Source organism: Pezoporus flaviventris, unplaced genomic scaffold (genome assembly GCF_033815535.1).
Source record: "Pezoporus flaviventris isolate CSIRO_AGI_PZ_B2104156 unplaced genomic scaffold, CSIRO_AGI_Pfla_v1 ptg000431l, whole genome shotgun sequence".
Lineage (NCBI taxonomy): Eukaryota > Metazoa > Chordata > Aves > Psittaciformes > Psittacidae > Pezoporus > Pezoporus flaviventris.
Window position 1 is genome coordinate 18,975 of NW_026892978.1, and position 20,830 is coordinate 39,804.

General features: G+C 53.4%; 1 protein-coding gene across 2 annotated transcripts; it reads right to left on the reverse strand.

Annotated features, from left to right (window-relative positions):
- Window positions 1-2,710: 2,710 nt before the first annotated feature.
- Window positions 2,711-20,802, reverse strand: SGF29 (SAGA complex associated factor 29). 2 transcript variants are annotated; one of them, XM_061443567.1, is made up of 9 exons: window positions 20,663-20,802; window positions 20,455-20,530; window positions 19,310-19,382; window positions 18,189-18,253; window positions 15,109-15,238; window positions 10,036-10,182; window positions 7,026-7,061; window positions 4,480-4,642; window positions 2,711-2,859 (listed from the first exon to the last, which is right to left on the reverse strand). In XM_061443567.1, the coding sequence occupies exons 1-9, from the start codon at window positions 20,735-20,737 to the stop codon at window positions 2,743-2,745; spliced, it is 882 nt and encodes a 293-aa protein (XP_061299551.1). In that variant the 5' UTR covers window positions 20,738-20,802; the 3' UTR covers window positions 2,711-2,742. The 2 variants fall into 2 exon arrangements, with proteins under 2 accessions (XP_061299551.1, XP_061299552.1); XM_061443568.1 differs by having other exon boundaries at window positions 20,455-20,527; window positions 20,660-20,802.
- Between the last annotated feature and the right edge of the window lie 28 nt (window positions 20,803-20,830).

Here is a 20,830-nt window from a genome sequence, read left to right on the forward strand (position 1 = left end):
GCTCCGCCCCCTTTGACCTCTTCTCCCCCCCCAACAGGGTCCAGCGATGATGACGCAAGAGGCGGGCCTCCACTTGGCTCCGCCCCCCTTCCCTTTTAAGGTCAATAAAGGTTTATATGACATCATTGATGACGTCAGCGGCCTTTTCACCCCATTTCCCCCTCGTTTTGGGGTCTCCCAAAGGGGGTTGGGGGTCCCTGGGGCTCTTTGAGGTGGATTTGGGGCTAAAAGGCTCAGTTTGGGGTCGGACGGGTCCCTGCCCCCTTTTTCCCCATTTTCTCCCCATTTTTTCCCATTTTCCCCCATTTTTTGACCCTTTTCCCCTGATTTTGACCATTTTTCCTTTATTTTTCACTCATTTTTCACCGTTTTCCAGCCGTTTCTCCCCATTTTTCTCCCCATCCCAGCAGCCACATTTTGCCCATTTTCCCCCTTTTTGTACCCATTTTCTCCTTTTTTTTCCCCACTTTATCCCATATTTGTCATTTTTTCACCCATTTTCCCTGTTTTCCCCTTTTTTTTCCTGATTTTCCTCATTTTTACCCATTTCCATGCTAATTTTGCCCATTTTTCCCCATTTTCTCCCGGTTTTTAACCATCTTTGCCCATTTCCACCCTTTTTTAACCCATTTTTTCCCCTTCCTCCTATTTCTCCCCATTTTTGCCCATTTTCCCCCATTTTTTGACCCTTTTCCCATGATTTTGACCATTTTCCTTTATTTTTCACTCATTTTTCACCGTTTTCCAGCCGTTTCTCCCCATTTTTCTCCCCCATCCCAGCAGCCACATTTTGCCCATTTTCCCCCTTTTTGTACCCATTTTCTCCTCTTTTTCCCCCACTTCATCCCATTTTTCCAGATTTTTGTCATTTTTTCCCCATTTTTTCCCCATTTTCCCATTTTCTCCCCATTTTTTCCTGTTTCTTCCCCATTTTCCCTGATTTTTCCATTTTCAACCCCATCTTTCCCTTTTCCTGATTTCCCCCATTTTTACCCCTTTCCTCCCCATTTCCATGCTATTTTTGCCCATTTTCCCCATTTTTAACCATTTTTGCCCATTTCCACCCCTTTTTAACCCGTTTTTTCCCCTTCATCCTAATTTCTCCCCATTTTTGCCCCATTTTCTTTCGTTTTGGGCCATTTTTTCCCCATTCCCCCCCATTTTCCGCAGGACACCCCATAATGTTTTCCCATTTTTTCCCGTTTTTTCCCCATTTTACCCAATTCCACCCCATTTTCCCCCATTTCCCCACCCATTTTTGCCCATTTTCACCCTTTTTTGCCCCATTTCAGGTCCCTTCTTCCTCCTCTCCCTGCAGACCACCACGTACCCTTCTTTTCCCTATTTTCCCCATTTTTCCCCATTTTTTCACTGTCTCTCACAATTTTCCCCCATTTTCCCCATTTCCACCCCGTTTTCCCCCATTTTCCCACCCATTTTTACCCATTTTCACCCTTTTTTGCCCCATTTTGGGTCACTTCTTCCTGCTCTCCCTGCAGCCCACACGTACCCTTCTTTTTCCCTTTTTTCCCATTTCTCCCATTTTTTCACCGTTTTTCCTCACTTTTCACCTTTTTTCACCATTTTTTTCCCCATTTTCCCACATTTTTTCCCTATTTCCCCCATTTCCCCACCTGTTTTTGCCCATTTTCGCCCCATTTCAGGTCCCTTCTTCCTGCTCTCCCTGCAGGCCACCACGTACCCTTTTTTTCCCCATTTTTCCCCCGTTTTTCCCCATTTTTCACCGTTTTTCCTCACTTTTCACCTTTTTCCCCCATTTTTTCACCGTTTTTCCCCATTTTTTCCCCATTTTCGCCCCGTTCCGGGTCACTTCTTCCTGCTCTCCCTGCAGGCCACCACGTACCCTTCTTATCCCCATTTTTTCCCTGTTTTTCCACTTTTCCCTGTTTTTCCCCATTTTTTCTGCGTTTTTTTTCCTAATTTTTCACCTTTTTTCCCCATTTTTTTCTCTATTTCCCCCATTTCCACCCCGTTTTTGCCCATTTTCGCCCTTTTTTGCCCCATTTTGGGTCACTTCTTCCTGCTCTCCCTGCAGCCCACCACGTACCCTTCTTTTTCCCATCTTTTTTCCCCATTTTCCCTCATTTTTTCACCGTTTTTCCCCATTTTTCACAGTTTTTCCCGTTTTTTTCTATTTTCCCCATTTCCACCCTATTTCCCCACCCATTTTTGCCCCATTTCAGGTCCTTCCTGCTCTCCCTGCAGGCCACCACGTACCCTTCTTTTCCCTATTTTCCTCATTTTTACACCATTTTTCCCCTGTTTTTCCCCATTTTTCCTCATTTTTTCACCGTTTTCCCCCATTTTCACCCCGTTCCGGGTCACTTCTTCCTGCTCTCCCTGCAGGCCACCACGTACCCTTCTTTTCCCTATTTTCCTCATTTTTACACCATTTTTCCCCTGTTTTTCCCCCATTTTTTCACCGTTTTTCCTCACTTTTCACCTTTTTCCCCCATTTTTCCCCCGTTTTTCCTCATTTTTTCACCATTTTCCCCCATTTCCACCCCATTTTCGCCCCGTTCCGGGTCACTTCTTCCTGCTCTCCCTGCAGGCCACCACGTACCCTTCTTTTCCCTATTTTCCTCATTTTTACACCATTTTTCCCCTGTTTTTTCCCCATTTTTTCACCGTTTTTCCTCACTTTTCACCTTTTTTCCCAATTTTTTCACCGTTTTCCCCCATTTTTCCCCCATTTCCACCCCATTTTCGCCCCATTCCGGGTCACTTCTTCCTGCTCTCCCTGCAGGCCACCACGTAGCGCTGCGCCACGTTGAGGGGGGGCGAGTACCCGTCGGCGTACGAGGTGTCCTCAAACAGCACCGAGTAATCGTCCTGCGGCTGGGGGAGGGCAAGGAAAGGAAAACGTCACTTCCGGGTCACTTCCCGGAAGTCCCAGCTCACTTCCGGCTCGAATTAACCTGCTTCCGGGTCACTTCCCGGAAGTAACGCCCTATTTCCGGTCCCTTCTGCAAGTCCCAGCCCACTTCCGGGTCACTTCCCGGAAGTCTTGCCCCATTTCCGGTCCCTTCTGCAAGTCCTAGCTCACTTCGGGGTCACTTCCCGGAAGTAACGCCCCATTTTCGGCCCCTTTTGCAAGTCCTAGCCCACTTCCGGGTCACTTCCCGGAAGAATTAACTCGCTTCCGGGTCACTTCCCAGAAGTAAAGTCCAATTTCCGATCCCTTTTGCACGTCCTAGCCCACTTCCGGGTCGCTTCCCGGAAAGCCAATTTCCGATCCCTTCTGCAAGTCCCAGCCCACTTCCGGGTCACTTCCCGGAAGTCCCATCCCATTTTTGGGTCACTTCCTGAAGGCACATTTCCGGGTTACTTCCGGGAAGCGCCAGGCCATTTCCGGGTAAGTTCCGGGTCACTTCCCGGAAGTCCCCGCCCATTCCCGGAAGTGCCACCCCTTTTCCGGGTCACAGCCCATGACCAGTCACTTCTGGGTCACTTCCCCAGCCCCATTGATCCCCATTGATTCCCATTCAAACCCAGCCCCATTGATCCCCATTGCTCCCCAGTCAATCCCATTCACTTCCATTGCTCCCCATTGATCCCCATTCAATCCCATTGACCCCCACTGCTCCCCATTGCCCCCGAGGGGTGACCCATACGCTGGGGGGGGTGTGGATGAGCACCCTATAGAAGCACGTGGTCTGGGGGAATCCCCCCCATCCCCATCCCCATTGCTCCCCATTGACCCCCATTCAATCCCATTGACCCCCATTGAACCCCACTCAATCCCATTGACCCCCATTGCTCCCCATTGCTCCCCATTGATCCCCACTCAATCCCATGGACCCCCATTGCTCCCCACTCAATCCCATTGACTTCCATTGATCTCCATCCATCCCCATTGACTTCCATTGATCCCCACTCAATCCCATTGACTTCCATTGATCCCCATTGCTTCCCATTGACTTCCATTGCTCCCCATTGCTTCCCATTGACCCCCATTGATCCCCACTCAATCCCATTGACCCCCATTACTCCCCATTCAATCCCATTGACTTCCATTGCTCCCCATTGAACCCCACTCAATCCCATTGATCCCCATTCACCCCCATTGCTCCCCACTCAATCCCATTGACTTCCATTGCTCCCCATTGATCCCCATTCAATCCCATTGATCCCCATTGACCCCCATTGCACCCCACTCAATCCCATTGACTTCCATTGCTCCCCATTGAACCCCACTCAATCCCATTGACTTCCATTGCTCCCCATTGAACCCCACTCAATCCCATTGACTTCCATTGCTCCCCATTGATCCCCGTTCAATCCCATTGACTTCCATTGCTCCCCATTGACCCCCATTGATCCCCATTCAATCCCATTGATCCCCATTGACCCCCATTGCTCCCCACTCAATCCCATTGACTTCCATTGCTCCCCACTCAATCCCATTGATCCCCATTGACCCCCACTGCTCCCCATTGCCCCCGAGGGGTGACCCACACGCTGGGGGGGGGTGTGGATGAGCGCCCTATAGAAGCACGTGGTCTGGGGGTACAGGGCCAGCACGAGCTGCTCCCGTTGGAACAGAGCCTCCGGGTCCGTCTCCGGGTTCGTCTTCCACTGCGGCAGCGGGATGATGCGGCGCCGGCTCAGCGTGTGCCGTCTATGGGGGGATAGAGGGCTGTGGGGCGGCTATGGGGTGTCTATGGGGTGTTTATGGGTGTCTATGGGGCGCTATGGGGTGTTTATGGGGGTCTATGAGGTGTTTATGGGTGTCCATGGGGTGTCTATGGGGCGCTATGGGGCTCTATGGGTGTCTATGGGGGTCTATGGGGTGTCTATGGGGCACTATGGGGTGTCTATGGGGGTCTACGGGGATCTATGTGCGCTCTATGGGGTGTCTATGGGGGTCTATGGGGCACTATGGGGTGTCTATGTGGGTCTAAGGGGGGTCTATGGGGTGTCTATGGGGCTCTATGGGGTGTCTATGGGGCTCTATGGGGTGTCTATGGGGCTCTATGGGGGTCTATGGGGTGTCTATGGGGGTCTAAGAGGGTCTATGGGGTGTCTATGGGTGTCTATGGGGTGTCTATGGGTGTCTATGGGGCGCTATGGGGTGTCTATGGGGGTCTATGAGGGGTCTTCCACTGCGGCAGCGGGATGATGCAGCGCCGGCTCAGCGTGTGCCGTCTATGGGGGGCATAGGGGGCTGTGGGGCGGCTATGGGGCGCTATGGGTGTCTATGAGGTGTCTATGGGGTGTTTATGGGGTGTCTATGGGTGTCTATGGGGTGTCTATGGGGCTCTATGGGGGTCTATGAGGGGTCTTCCACTGCGGCAGCGGGATGATGCGGCGCCGGCTCAGCGTGTGCCGTCTATGGGGGGCATAGGGGGCTGTGGGGTGTCTATGGGGCGCTATGGGTGTCTATGAGGTGTCTATGGGGTGTTTATGGGGTGTCTATGGGTGTCTATGGGGTGTCTATGGGGCTCTATGGGGGTCTATGAGGGGTCTTCCACTGCGGCAGCGGGATGATGCGGCGCCGGCTCAGCGTGTGCCGTCTATGGGGGGCATAGGGGGCTGTGGGGTGTCTATGGGGTGCTATGGGTGTCTATGAGGTGTCTATGGGGTGTTTATGGGGTGTCTATGGGTGTCTATGGGGTGGCTATGGGGCTCTATGGGGGTCTATGGGGCGCTATGGGGTGTCTATGGGTGTCTATGGGGTGGCTATGGGGGTCTAAAGAGTGTCTATGGGGCTCTATGGGGTGTCTATGGGGCTCTATGGGGTGTCTATGGGGGTCTAAGGCGTGTCTATGGGGCGCTATGGGGTGTCTATGGGGTATATGGGGTGTCTATGGGGGTCTAAGGGGTGTCTATGGGGGTCTAAGGGGTGTCTATGGGGCGCTATGGGGTGTCTATGGGGGTCTAAGGGGTGTCTATGGGGCTCTATGGGGGTCTATGAGGGGTCTTCCACTGCGGCAGCGGGATGATGCGGCGCCGGCTCAGAGTGTGCCGTCTATGGGGGGCATAGGGGGCTGTGGGGCGGCTATGGGGCGGCTATGGGGTGTCTATGGGGTGCTATGGGTGCCTATGGGTGTCTGTGGGGCGCTATGGGGTGTCTATGGGGCTCTATGGGGGTCTATGTGGGGTCTTCCACTGCGGCAGCGGGATGATGCAGCACCGGCTCAGCGTGTGCTGTCTATGGGGGGCATAGGGGGCTGTGGGGCGGCTATGGGGCGGCTATGGGGTGTCTATGGGGTGCTATGGGTGCCTATGGGTGCCTATGGGGCGCTATGGGGTGTCTATGGGGCTCTATGGGGGTCTATGAGGGGTCTTCCACTGCGGCAGCGGGATGATGCGGCGCCGGCTCAGCGTGTGCCGTCTATGGGGGGGATAGGGGGCTGTGGGGCGGCTATGGGGTGTCTATGGGGTGTTTATGGGTGTCTATGGGGCGCTATGGGGTGTCTATGGGGGTCTAAGGGGTGTCTATGGGGGTCTAAGGGGTCTCTATGGGGCAATATGGGGTGGCTATGGGGCTCTATAGGGGTCTATGGGTGTCTATGGGGCTCTATGGGGGTATATGGGGCTCTATGGGGTGTCTATGTGGGTCTAAGGGGTGTCTATGGGGCGATATGGGGTGTCTATGGGGGTCTAAGGGTTGTCTATGGGGCACTATGGGGTGTCTATGGGGCTCTATGGGGTGTCTATGGGGCTCTATGGGTGTCTATGGGTGTCTATGGGGTGTCTATGGGTGTCTATGGGGTGTCTATGGGGGTCTAAAGAGTGTCTATGGGGCTCTATGGGGTGTCTATGTGGGTCTAAGGGGTGTCTATGGGGCGCTATGGGGTATCTACGGGGCGCTATGGGGTGGCTATGAAGCACTATGGGGCGCCATGGGGTGCCTATGGGGGGCTATGGGGGCGCTATGGGGTCTCTATGGAGGTCTATGGAGCGCTACGGGGCTCTGTGGGGTGCCTATGGAGGTCTATGGAGCGCTATGGGGCTCTATGGGGTGCCTATGGGGCGCTATGGGGCAGGACCGCACTCACTCTTTGCCCTCTTCATCGATGTCATCGACCTCGTACCTGGGGGGGGGGGGAGACCCAAAAATGGGGTCAAAAAGAAGGATTTTGGGTCACTTTGGGGGCTCAAATTTGGGGGGATTTGGGTCATTTTTGTGATTTTGGGGTGGTTTGGGCCAAATTTGGAGCATTTTGGGCGGATTTGGGCCAAATTTGGGCAGTTTTGGGGCATTTGGGGCTAATTTTGGGTGGGTTTGGGTCATTTTGGGGGATTTGGGCTATTTTGGGTCATTTTGGTCGAATTTTGGCTAAATTTTGCCTGGTTTGGGTCATTTTGGGGAATTTGGGCTATTTTGGATCATTTTGGTCGAATTTTGGCTAAATTTTGCCTGGTTTGGGTCATTTTGGAGAATTTGGGCTATTTTGGGTCATTTTGGTCAAATATTGGCTAAGTTTTGCCTGGTTTGGGTCATTTTGGGGGTTTTGGGCCACTTTGAGGCTATTTTGGGTCAGTTTGGACAAATTTTGGCTAAATTTTGGCCGGTTTGGGTCATTTTGGGGGATTTAGGCTATTTTGGACAAATTTTGGCTAAATTTTGCCTGTTTTGGGTCATTTTGGGGGTTTTGGGCTGCTTTGGGCCTATTTTGGGGCATTTTGGACAAATTTTGGCTTAATTTTGCCTGGTTTGGGTCATTTTGGGGGTTTTGGGCCACTTTGAGGCTATTTTGGGTCATTTTGGACAAATTCTGGCTAAATTTTGGCTGGTTTGGGTCATTTTAGGGGATTTGGGCCGCTTTGGGGCTATTTTGGCTCATTTTGGTCACAATTTTGGCCGTTTCAGGGCGATTTTGGGACATTATTGGCAGTTTTGTGGCGATTTTGGGTCATTTTGCTCAGATTTTGGCCGTTTTGGGGCTATTTGGGCTCATTTGGCTCAGATTTGGGTTGTTTGGGGGCTATTTTGGGCCATTTTGGGTGCATTTTGGTCAATTTGGGGCTGTTTTGGTGCTATTTGGGCGCATTTGGCTCAGATTTGGGCTGTTTTGGGTCATTTTTGCTCAGATTTTGGCCATTTTGTGGCGATTTTGGGTCATTTTGCTCAGATTTGGGCTGTTTTGGGGCTATTTGGGCTCATTCGGCTCAGATTTGGGCCGTTTGGGGGCTATTTTGGGTGTATTTTGGGTCATTTGGGGCTGTTTTGGTGCGATTTGGGCTCGTTTGGCTCAGATTTGGGCTGTTTTGGGGCTATTTTGGGTCATTTTGCTCAGATTCAGGTGATTTTGGTCAGGTTTGGGCCGTTTTGGGGCTATTTGGGCGCATTTGGCTCAGATTTGTGCTGCTTAGGGGCTATTTTGGGTCATTTAAGGCCATTGAGGGTGATTTTGGGCTGTTTGGGGGCAATTTGGGCTCATTTTGGTCACATTTTAGCCATTTGTGGGCGATTCTGGGTCATTTTGCTCAGATTTTGGCCGTTTTGGGGCTATTTGGGCTCATTTTGGGTGTATTTTGGGTCATTTTGGGCTGTTTTGGGGCTATTTGGGCTCATTTTTGCTCAGATTTGGGCTGTTTGGGGGCTATTTGGGCTCATTTGGCTCAGATTTGGGCTGTTTGGGGGCTATTTGGGCTCATTTTTGCTCAGATTTGGGCTGTTTGGGGGCTATTTTGGGTCACTTTGGGCACATTTTGGCCGTTTGGAGGCTATTTGGGCTCATTTTGCTCAGATCTGGGTCATTTTGGTCAGGTTTTGGCCATTTTGGGGCAATTTTGGGTATTTTTGCTCAGATTTGGGTCGTTTGGGGGCTATTTTGGGTCGTTTTGGGCTGTTTTGGGGCGATTTTGGGTCATTTTGGTCACACTTTAGCCATTTGGGGGCAATTTTGGGTCATTTTGCTCAGATTTGGGCCGTTTTGGTGCTACTTGGGCTCGTTTGGCTCAGATTTGGGCCGTTTGGAGGCTATTTGGGCTCATTTGGCTCAGATTTGGGCTGTTTTGGGGCTATTTTGGTCAGATTCGGATCATTTTGGTCAGGTTTGGGCCGTTTAGGGACTATTTGGGCTCATTTGGCTCAGATTTGGACTGTCTGGGGGCTATTTTGGGTCATTTAAGGCCATTGAGGGTGATTTTGGGCTGTTTTGGGTCAATTTGGGCTCATTTTGGTCACATTCTGGCTGTTTTAGGGCTATTTTGGGTCATTTTGCTCAGATTTGGGCCGTTTGGGTCATATTTTGGGGCAATTTTGGGCGTAGTTTGGGCCGTTTTGGGGCAATTTTGGGCCGTATTGGGCCGTTTTGGTGTGTGAGGCTCACTTGTTGGCAGCATGGCTGTAGCTCACCACCTCGGCCAGGATCCATTGCTCATCCCCCTCCAGGCCTGGTTTGGGGCCATTTTGGGTCATTCTGGTCAGATTTGGGGCAATTTTGGGTCATTTTGCTCAGATTTTGGCCAGTTTGGGGGTATTTTGGCTCATTTTGGTCACATTTTGGCCGTTTGGGGGCAATTTTGGGTCATTTTGCTCTGATCTGGGTCATTTTGGTCAGATTTGGGCCGTTTGTGGGCTATTTGGGCTCATTTTTGCTCAGATTTTGGCTGTTTTAGGTCAATTTTGGGTCGTTTTGCTCAGATTTGGGTCATTTTTGGGCCGTTTGGAGGCTATTTGGGCTCATTTTGCTCAGATCTGGGTCATTTTGGTCAGGTTTTGGCCATTTTGGGGCAATTTTGGGTATTTTTGCTCAGATTTGGGTCGTTTGGGGGCTATTTTGGGTGTATTTTGGGTCGTTTTGAGCTGTTTTGGGGCGATTTTGGGTCATTTTGGTCACATTTTAGCCATTTGGGGGCAATTTTGGGTCATTTTGGTCAGTTTTGGTGCTATTTGGGCTCATTTGGCTGAGATTTGAGCTGTTTTGGGACTATTTTGGGTCATTTTGCTCAGATTTGGGCCGTTTGGGGGCAATTTTGGGCCGTTTTGGGCATATTTTGGGCCGTTTTGGGCCATTTTGGGCGTGTTTTGGGTCAATTTTGGGCCGTTTTGGGGCTCACTTGTTGGCAGCATGGCTGTAGCTCACCACCTCGGCCAGGATCCATTGCTCATCCCCCTCCAGGGCCTTCACCCTCGCCGCCACCTTGTCCCCAGGCTTGGCCACGTAGTCCCCGGCGGCCGGGACGGCGCCGCAGAGCGGGGGGGGCCTGCAAAACAACCCAAATCCAGGGATTTACACCCAAAATCCAAGGATTTACACCCAAAATCCAGGGATTTCCAAAAAAACATCAGTTTTCACCCAAAATCCAGGGATTTTAACCCAAAATCCACAGATTTACACCCAAAATCCACAGATTTACACCCAAAATCCACAGATTTACACCCAAAATTCACAGATTTACACCCAAAATCCAGGGATTTACACCCAAAATCCAGGGATTTACACCCAAAATCCACAGATTTACACCCAAAATCCAGGGATTTACACCCAAAATCCACAGATTTACACCCAAAATCCCTGGATTTCCAAAAAAAACACCAGTTTTCACCCAAAATCCACAGATTTACACCCAAAATCCAAGGATTTACACCCAAAATCCACAGATTTACACCCAAAATACAGGGATTTCCAAAAAACCATCAGTTTTCACCCAAAATCCAGGGATTTACACCCAAAATCCACAGATTTACACCCAAAATCCAGGGATTTACACCCAAAATCCACAGATTTACACCCAAAATCCATGGATTTCCAAAAAACCATCAGTTTCCACCCAAAATCCAGGGATTTTAACCCAAAATGCACAGATTTACACCCAAAATCCAGGGATTTTAACCCAAAATCTGGGGGATTTACACCCAAAATCCAGGGATTTACACCCAAAATCCACGGATTTACACCCAAAATCCAGGGATTTTAACCCAAAATCTGGGGGATTTACACCCAAAATCCAGGGATTTACACCCAAAATCTGGGGGATTTACAACCAAATCCAGGGATTGACACCCAAAATCCAGGGATTTCCAAAAAACCATCAGTTTTCACCCAAAATCCAGGGATTTACACCCAAAATCCACAGATTTACACCCAAAATCCAGGGATTTCCAAAAAACCATCAGTTTTCACCCAAAATCCAGGGATTTTAACCCAAAATCCAGGGATTTACACCCCAAATCCAGAGATTTACACCCAAAATCCAGGGATTTTAACCCAAAATCCAGGGATTTACACCCAAAATCCACAGATTTACACCCAAAATCCAAGGATTTACACCCAAAATCCAGGGATTTTAACCCAAAATCCACAGATTTACACCCAAAATCCAGGGATTTCCAAAAAACCATCAGTTTTCACCCAAAATCCAGGGATTTTAACCCAAAAACCACAGATTTACACCCAAAATCCACAGATTTACACCCAAAATCCACAGATTTACACCCAAAATCCAGGGATTTACACCCAAAATCCACAGATTTACACCCAAAATCCAGGGATTTTAACCCAAAATCCAGGGATTTTAACCCAAAATCTGGGGGATTTACACCCAAAATCCAGGGATTTACACCCAAAATCCAGGGATTTTAACCCAAAATCTGGGGGATTTACACCCAAAATCCCGGGATTTACACCCAAAATCCACAAATTTACACCCAAAATCCACAGATTTACACCCAAAATCCACGGATTTCCAAAAAAACACCAGTTTTCACCAAAAATCCAGGGATTTACACCCAAAATCCAGGAATTTACACCCAAAATCCAGGGATTTACACCCAAAATCCACAGATTTACACCCAAAATCCAGGGATTTCCAAAAAAACACCAGTTTTCACCCAAAATCCAGGGATTTTAACCCAAAATCCACAGATTTACACCCAAAATCCAGGGATTTTAACCCAAAATCCAGGGATTTACACCCAAAATCCACAGATTTACACCCAAAATCCAGGGATTTACACGCAAAATCCAGGGATTTTAACCCAAAATCCACAGATTTACACCCAAAATCCACAGATTTACACCCAAAATCCAGGGATTTACACGCAAAATCCAGGGATTTTAACCCAAAATCTGGGGGATTTACACCCAAAATCCAGGGATTTCCAAAAAAACACCAGTTTTCACCAAAATTCCAGGGATTTACACCCAAAATCCAGGGATTTCCACCCAAAATCCAGGGATTTACACCCAAAATCCAGGGATTTCCAAAAACCCACCAGTTTTTACCCAAAATTCAGGGATTTTACCCCAAAATCCAGGGATTTACACCCAAAATCCAGGAATTTCCTCCAAAATCTACGCATTTCCCCCCCAGCCCCATCGATTCCCCCTTCCCAGCCCCATTGATTTCCCCTCCAGCCCCATAGATCCCCCCCCTCCAGCCCCATAGATCCCCCTCCCAGACCCATAGATCCCCCCCCAGCCCCATTGATTCCCCCCCTCCAGCCCCATTGATTCCCCAACCCTAGCCCCATAGATCCCCCCCTCATCAGCCCCATTGATTCCGCCTTCCAGCCCCATTGATCCCCCTCCCAGACCCATAGATCCCCCCCAATTCCCCCCCCCAAACCCCATCGATTCTCCCCCACCAAACCCCCCCCAGCCCCATTGATTCCCCAACCCCAGCCCCATTGATTCCCCCTTCCAGCCCCATAGATCCCCCCCCAGCCCCATAGATCCCCCAGCCCCATAGATTCCCTACTTCTCCCCCGGCTTCCCAATCCATAGGGGCAGGGTCATGGCGCACTGCTGCAGCAGGGTCATGAGCACCCCCCTCCTCAGCCCCATTGATTCCCCCTTCCAGCCCCATAGATCCCCCCCTCCAGCCCCATAGATTCCCCAACCCCAGCCCCATAGATTCCCCCTTCCAGCCCCATTGATCCCCCTCCCAGCCCCATAGATCCCCCCCCAATTCCCCCCCAAACCCCATCGATTCTCCCCCCCCAAACCCCCCCCAACCCCATAGATCCCCCCCCCTCCAGCCCCATAGATTCCCCAACCCCAGCCCCATTGATTCCCCCTTCCAGCCCCATTGATCCCCCCCCAGCCCCATAGATCCCCCCCCAAACCACATCGATTCTCCCCCCCCAACCCCCCCCAGCCCCATTGATTCCCCAACCCCAGCCCCATTGATTCCCCCTTCCAGCCCCATTGATCCCCCCCCTCCAGCCCCATAGATTCCCCAACCCCAGCCCCATTGATTCCCCCTTCCAGCCCCATAGATTCCCCAACCCCAGCCCCATTGATTCCCCCTTCCAGCCCCATAGATCCCCCCCTCCAGCCCCATATATTCCCCAACCCCAGCCCCATTGATTCCCCCTTCCAGCCCCATTGATCCCCCTCCCAGCCCCATAGATCCCCCCCAATTCCCCCACAAACCCCATCGATTCTCCCCCCCCAACCCCCCCCAGCCCCATTGATTCCCCCTTCCAGCCCCATAGATCCCCCCCTCCAGCCCCATAGATTCCCCAACCCCAGCCCCATAGATTCCCCCTTCCAGCCCCATTGATCCCCCCCCAGCCCCATAGATCCCCCCCCAAACCACATCGATTCTCCCCCCCCAACCCCCCCCCAGCCCCATTGATTCCCCAACCCCAGCCCCATAGATCCCCCCTTCCAGCCCCATTGATCCCCCCCCTCCAGCCCCATAGATTCCCCAACCCCAGCCCCATTGATTCCCCCTTCCAGCCCCACTGATCCCCCTCCCAGACCCATAGATCCCCCCCCCAATTCCCCCCCAAACCCCATCGATTCTCCCCCCCCAAACCCCTCAGCCCCATTGATTCCCCCCCTCCAGCCCCATTGATTACCCAACCCCAGCCCCATAGATCCCCCCCTCCAGCCCCATAGATCCCCCCCCTCCAGCCCCATAGATCCCCCCCCAAACCCCCCAATTCCCCCCCCAAACCCCATCGATTCCCCCCCAAACCCCATCGATTCTCCCCCCCCCAGCCCCATAGATCCCCCCTCCAGCCCCATAGATCCGCCCCCTCCAGCCCCATAGATCCCCCCCTCCAGCCCCATAGATCCCCCCCCAAACCCCCCAATTCCCCCCCAAACCCCATCGATTCCCCCCCAAACCCCCCCCAAACCCCATCGATTCTCCCCCCCCCAGCCCCATAGATCCCCCAGCCCCATAGATCCCCCAGCCCCATAGATTCCCTACTTCTCCCCCGGCTTCCCGATCCATAGGGGCAGGGTCATGGCGCACTGCTGCAGCAGGGTCATGAGCACCCCCCTCCTCAGCCCCATTGATTCCCCCTTCCAGCCCCATAGATCCCCCCCTCCAGGCCCATATATTCCCCAACCCCAGCCCCATTGATTCCCCCTTCCAGCCCCATTGATCCCCCTCCCAGCCCCATAGATCCCCCCCAATTCCCCCACAAACCCCATCGATTCTCCCCCCCAAACCCCCCCCAGCCCCATTGATTCCCCCCCTCCAGCCCCATAGATTCCCCAACCTCAACCCCATAGATCCCCCCCCTCCAGCCCCATAGATCCCCCACCAAACCCCCCAATTCCCCCCCCAAACCCCATCGATTCTCCCCCCCCCCAGCCCCATAGATCCCCCCCCAGCCCCATAGATCCCCCAGCCCCATAGATTCCCTACTTCTCCCCCGGCTTCCCGATCCATAGGGGCAGGGTCATGGCGCACTGCTGCAGCAGGGTCATGAGCACCCCCCTCCTCAGCCCCATTGATTCCCCCTTCCAGCCCCATAGATTCCCCAACCCCAGCCCCATTGATTCCCCCTTCCAGCCCCATAGATCCCCCCCTCCAGCCCCATATATTCCCCAACCCCAGCCCCATTGATTCCCCCTTCCAGCCCCATTGATCCCCCTCTCAGACCCATAGAACCCCCCCCAATTCCCCCCCAAACCCCATCGATTCTCCCCCCCCAAACCCCCTCCAGCCCCATAGATCCCCCCCTCCAGCCCCATTGATTCCCCAACCCCAGCCCCACAGATCCCCCCCCTCCAGCCCCATAGATCCCCCCCCAAACCCCCCAATTCCCCCCCCAAACCCCATCGATTCCCCCCCAAACCCCCCCCAAACCCCATCGATTCTCCCCCCCCCCAGCCCCATAGATCCCCCCCCAGCCCCATAGATCCCCCAGCCCCATAGATTCCCTACTTCTCCCCCGGCTTCCCGATCCATAGGGGCAGGGTCATGGCGCACTGCTGCAGCAGGGTCATGAGCACCCCCCTCCTCATGGTCTTGCGGGGGGGCTCCGCTTCCGAATAGATCCCGGCGATCTTGGCTGCTGCTCAGTGGGGCAGAGAGAAAAGGGGGGCGGATGTGGGGCAGAGAGGGGGTTGGGAAATGTGTGGGGCAGAGAGGGGGATTGTGTGGGGCAGAGAGTGGGAAATGTGTGGGGCAGGGGGGGAAGGGGAAATGTGTGGGGCAGAGGAGGAGGGGGGAAATGTGTGGGGCAGAGGGGAAATGTGTGGGTCAGAGGGGAAATGTGTGGGGAAGGGGGGGAAGGGGGAAATGTGCGGAGCAGAGGGGGTGGGAAATGCGTGGGGCAGAGGGGGAGGGGGAAATGTGTGGGGCAGAGAGGGTGGGAAATGTGTGGGGCATAGGGGTTGGGAAATGTGTGGGGCAGAGGGTGGGAAATATGTGGGGCAGAGGGGGAAGGGGAAAATGTGTGGGGCAGATGGGGAAATGTGCGGAGCAGAGGGGGTGGGAAATGTGTGGGGCAGGGGGGAAGGGGAAATGTGTGGGGCAGAGGGGGTGGGAAATGTGTGGGGCAGAGGGGGAGGGGGAAATGTGTGGGGCAGAGGGGGTGGGAAATGTGTGGGGCAGAGGGGGAGGGGGAAATGTGTGGGGCAGAGGGGGTGGGAAATGTGTGTGGCAGAGAGGGGGATTGTGTGGGGCAGAGAATGGGAAATGTGTGGGGCAGAGGGGAAGGGGGATTGTGTGGGGCAGGGGGGGAAGGGGAAATGTGTGGGTCAGAGGAGGAGGGGGGAATGTGCGGAGCAGAGGGGGTGGGAAATGTGTGGGGCAGAGGGGAAGGGGAAATGTGTGTGGCAGAGAGGGGGATTGTGTGGGGCAGAGAGTGGGAAATGTGTGGGTCAGAGGGGAATGTGTGGGGCAGGGGGGGAATGTGTGGGGCAGAGGGGAATGTGTGGGTCAGAGGGGAATGTGTGGGGCAGGGGGGGAATGTGTGGGGCAGAGGGGGAATGTGTGGGGCAGAGGGGGAATGTGTGGGGCAGGGGGAAATGTGTGGGGCAGAGGGGGAAATGTGTGGGTCAGAAGGGAAATGTGTGGGGCAGAGGGGGAGGGGGGAATGTGTGGGGCAGAGGGGGAAATGTGCGGGGCCAGAGGGGGTGGGAAATGTGTGGGGCAGATGGGGAAATGTGTGGGGCAGAGGGGGAAATGTGTGGGGCCAGAGGGGGTGGGAAATGTGTGTGGCAGAGAGGGGGATTGTGTGGGGCAGAGAATGGGAAATGTGTGGGGCAGAGGGGAAGGGGGATTGTGTGGGGCAGGGGGGGAAGGGGAAATGTGTGGGGCAGAGGGGAAGGGGAAATGTGTGTGGCAGAGAGGGGGATTGTGTGGGGCAGAGAGTGGGAAATGTGTGGGTCAGAGGGGAATGTGTGGGGCAGGGGGGGAATGTGTGGGGCAGAGAGTGGGAAATGTGTGGGGCAGAGGAGGGGTGGGAAATGTGTGGGGCAGAGGAGGGGTGGGAAATGTGTGGGGCAGAGGGGGTGTGGGAAATGTGTGGGGCAGAGGGGGAGGGGGGAAATGTGTGGGGCAGAGGGGGAGGGGGGGTGTGGGGCAGAGGGGGTGGGAAATGTGTGGGGCAGAGGGGAAATGTGTGGGGCAGAGGAGGGGTGGGAAATGTGTGGGGCAGAGGGAAATGTGTGGGGCAGAGGGGGTGGGAAATGTGTGGGGCAGATGGGGAAATGTGTGGGGCAGAGGGTGGGAAATGTGTGGGGCAGAGGGGGTGGGAAATGTGTGTGGCAGAGAGGGGGATTGTGTGGGGCAGAGAGTGGGAAATGTGTGGGGCAGAGGAGGGGTGGGAAATGTGTGGGGCAGAGGAGGGGTGGGAAATGTGTGGGGCAGAGGGGGTGTGGGAAATGTGTGGGGCAGAGGAGGGGTGGGAAATGCGTGGGGCAGAGGGGGTGTGGGAAATGTGTGGGGCAGAGGAGGAGGGGGGAATGTGTGGGGCAGAGGGGAAATGTGTGGGTCAGAGGGGAAATGTGTGGGGCAGAGGGGGAGGGGGAAATGTGTGGGGCAGAGGGGGAAATGTGTGGGGCAGAGGGGGAAGGGGGAAATGTGTGGGGCAGAGGAGGGGTGGGAAATGTGTGGGGCAGAGGAGGGGTGGGAAATGTGTGGGGCAGAGGGTGGGAAATGTGTGGGTCAGAGGGGGAATGTGTGGGGCAGAGGAGGGGTGGGAAATGTGTGGGGCAGAGGGTGGGAAATGTGTGGGTCAGAGGGGAATGTGTGGGGCAGAGGAGGGGTGGGAAATGTGTGGGGCAGAGGGTGGGAAATGTGTGGGTCAGAGGGGAATGTGTGGGGCAGAGGAGGGGTGGGAAATGTGTGGGTCAGAGGGGAATGTGTGGGGCAGAGGGGGGGTGGGAAATGTGTGGGGCAGAGGGGAATGTGTGGGGCAGAGGGGGAGGGGGGAAATGTGTGGGGCAGGGGGGAAGGGGAAATGTGTGGGGCAGAGGGGGTGGGAAATGTGTGGGGCAGGGGGGAGGGGGGAAATGTGTGGGGCAGAGGGGAAATGTGTGGGTCAGAGGGAAATGTGTGGGTCAGAGGGGGAAATGTGTGGGGCAGGGGGGGAAAGGGGAAATGTGTGGGGCAGAGGAGGAGGGGGGAATGTGTGGGGCAGAGAGTGGGAAATGTGTGGGGCAGAGGGGGAAATGTGTGTGGCAGAGGGGGAATGTGTGGGGCAGAGGGGGAATGTGTGGGGCAGAGGGGAAATGTGTGGGTCAGAGGGGAATGTGTGGGTCAGAGGGGAATGTGTGGGGCAGAGGGGGAATGTGTGGGGCAGAGGGGGAATGTGTGGGGCAGAGGGGGAATGTGTGGGTCAGAGGGGAATGTGTGGGGCAGAGGGGGAATGTGTGTGGCAGAGGGGGAATGTGTGGGGCAGAGGGGGAATGTGTGGGGCAGAGGGGGAATGTGTGGGGCAGAGGGGGAATGTGTGGGGCAGAGGGGGAATGTGTGGGGCAGAGGGGGAATGTGTGGGGCAGAGGGGGGGTTGGTACCGATGCGTCGCTCCTCGAGGAGGGATTTGATCTCAGCGATCTTGTCCAGGGCTTTGCGGAGGATGCTGGGGGGTGGGGGGGGTGTGGGGCGGATGTGGGGGGATGGGGGGGGGATGGGGGGGGATGGGGGGGGGATGGGGGGGAAAAAAGGGGATTTGGGGGGGAAAAACAAATTTAGGTGAAAAAAGAGATTTTGGGTGGGGAAAATTGGGATTTTTAGGGGAAAATGAGATTTGGGTGGAAAAAAGGGGATTTTGGGTAAAAAAGGGATTTGGGGTGGGAAAACAGGGATTTTGGGTAAAAAAAGGAATTTTGGGTGGAAAACCAGGGATTTTGGGTAAAAAAGGGGATTTTGGGTGGGAAAACAGGGATTTTGGGTAAAAAAGGGGGATTTTGGGTGGGAAAAACGGGGATTTATGTAAAAAAAGGGATTTGGGGTGAAAAAAGGGGATTTTGGGTGGAAAAAGGGGGATTTTGGGTAAAAAAAGGGATTTTGGGTGGAAAAACAGGGATTTTGGGTAAAAAGGGGGATTTTGGGTGGGAAAACGGGGATTTATGTAAAAAAAGGGATTTGGGGTGAAAAAAGGGGATTTTGGGTGGAAAAAGGGGGATTTTTGGGGGAAAAAAGGGGGATTTTCGATGGAAAAGGATAATTTTGGGTGAAAAAAGGGGGATTTTGGGTAGAAAAAGGGGGATTTTGAGTGGAAAAGGATGATTTTCGTGGGAAAAAGGATAATTTTTGGGGAAAAAGGAGGATTTTGGGTGGAAAAAGGGGGATTTTGGGTAGAAAAAGGGGGATATTCGTGGGAAAAAGGATAATTTTAGGTGGAAAAAGGGGGATTTTGGGTGGAAAAAGGGGATTTTGGGTGGAAAAAGGGGGATTTTGGGTGGAAAAAGGGGGATTTTGGGTGGAAAAAGGGGGATTTTGGCTGGAAAAAGGGAATTTTGGGTGGAAAAAGGGGATTTTGGGTGGAAAAAGGGGGATTTTGGGTGGAAAAAGGGGGATTTTGGGTGGAAAAAGGGGGATTTTGGGTGGAAAAAGGGGGATTTTGGGTGGAAAAAGGGGGATTTTGGGTGGAAAAAGGGGGATTTTGGGTGGAAAAAGGGGGATTTTGGCTCACTTGCACTCGGCCTCGGCGTCCGCCTTGGCTGTGGTGTAAAGGCCCCGCAGCTTGGTCCGGTAATAGGGGGAAACTGGGGAGAAAAAGGGGGATTTTGGGTCATTTTGGGCTAAATTGGCTGAGTTTGGCCTATTTGGGGTCATTATGGGATGGTTTGGGTCTTTTTGGGGGGGGGTTTTAGGGGGGTTCAAGTGGGGCTTGGGGGGGGATGGGTTTTGGGGGGGTTTGAGGTGCTTTATTGGGGGGATTTAAGGGGAATTTGGGGCATTTTGGGTCATTTTAAGGTGGTTTTGGGGGTTTAAGGGGGTTTCAGGTCCATTTTGGGCTGATTTAAGGTGAATTTAGGGCATTTTGGGTCATTTTAAGGTGGTTTTGGGGGTTTAAGGGGGTTTCAGGTCCATTTTGGGCTGATTTAAGGTGAATTTAGGGCGTTTTGGGTCATTTTAAGGTGGTTTTGGGGGTTTAAGGGGGTTTTGGGGTCATTTTGGGCTGATTTAAGGTGAATTTGGGGCGTTTTGGGTCATTTTAAGGTGGTTTTGGGGGTTTAAGGGGGTTTCAGGTCCATTTTGGGGTGCTTTAGGGTGAATTTAGGGCATTTTGGGTCATTTTAAGGTGGTTTTGGGGGTTTAAGGGGGTTTCAGGTCCATTTTGGGGTGGTTTAAGGTGAATTTAGGGTGTTTTGGGTCATTTTAGGTTGGTTTTGGGGTCATTTTGGGGTGGTTTAAGGTGAATTTAGGGCATTTTGGGTCATTTTAAGGTGGTTTTGGGGGTTTAAGGCGGTTTCAGGTCCATTTTGGGCTGATTTAAGGTGAATTTAGGGCGTTTTGGGTCGTTTTAAGGCGGTTTTGGGGTCATTTTGGGGTGGTTTAAGGTTCAATTTGAGGCGGTTTAAGGCGAATTTAGGGCGTTTTGGGTCGTTTTAAGGCGTTTTGGGTCATTTCAAGGTGGTTTTCAGCTCTTTCCGAGGCGTTTTAAGGCGTTTTGATGTCGTTTTAGGGCGCTTTGGGTCATTTTAGGGTGTTTTTTTGCCCATTTCGAGCCGTTTTCAAGCGACTTCAAGGCTTTTTTTTTGTCCGTTTCAAGGCGTTTTTGGGGGTCCCCCCCATCCCTTACCCCCCCCCCCCCCACCATTCGCTCCCCCTCACTTTTATTCTCCGTCTGCATCCTCTCGTGGGTCTTCTGGATGTTGAGCAAGTTGTGCTCGCTGCGGGAGCGCTCCTCCTGCGGCCATAAGGGGATAAAGACACACAGGGGGATTGGGGGGGGGGAAGGGGGAAAACGCCCCAAAAACGCCCCAAAAACGGGCAAAAACGCCCCAAAAACGGGCAAAAACGCCCAAAATCGCTTCACTACCTGCGTCTGCTTGATGAGCTGGTGCAGCTCCCCCAAGAGCTCCGCGATGCGGGAGTCGGCCGAGACCAGCGCCATTGAAATCAATGGGGCCAAGATGGCGGCGGCGCTGAGGTAAAGGGAGGGGGGGGGGCAAGATGGCGGCGGCGGCTTCGTCCTCCTCGCCTATAG

Bases quoted from the DNA above. Each gene is read 5' to 3' on its own strand.
- SGF29 (XM_061443567.1), bottom strand. From the start codon at position 20,737: ATGGCGCTGGTCTCGGCCGACTCCCGCATCGCGGAGCTCTTGGGGGAG. The intron at 19,383-20,454 runs GTGAGGGGGAGC...TTTTCTCCCCAG, and splicing joins GATGCAGACGGAGAATAAAA to TTTCCCCCTATTACCGGACC. The intron at 4,643-7,025 runs GTGAGTGCGGTC...ATCCCCCCATAG, and splicing joins ATCGATGAAGAGGGCAAAGA to ACGGCACACGCTGAGCCGGC.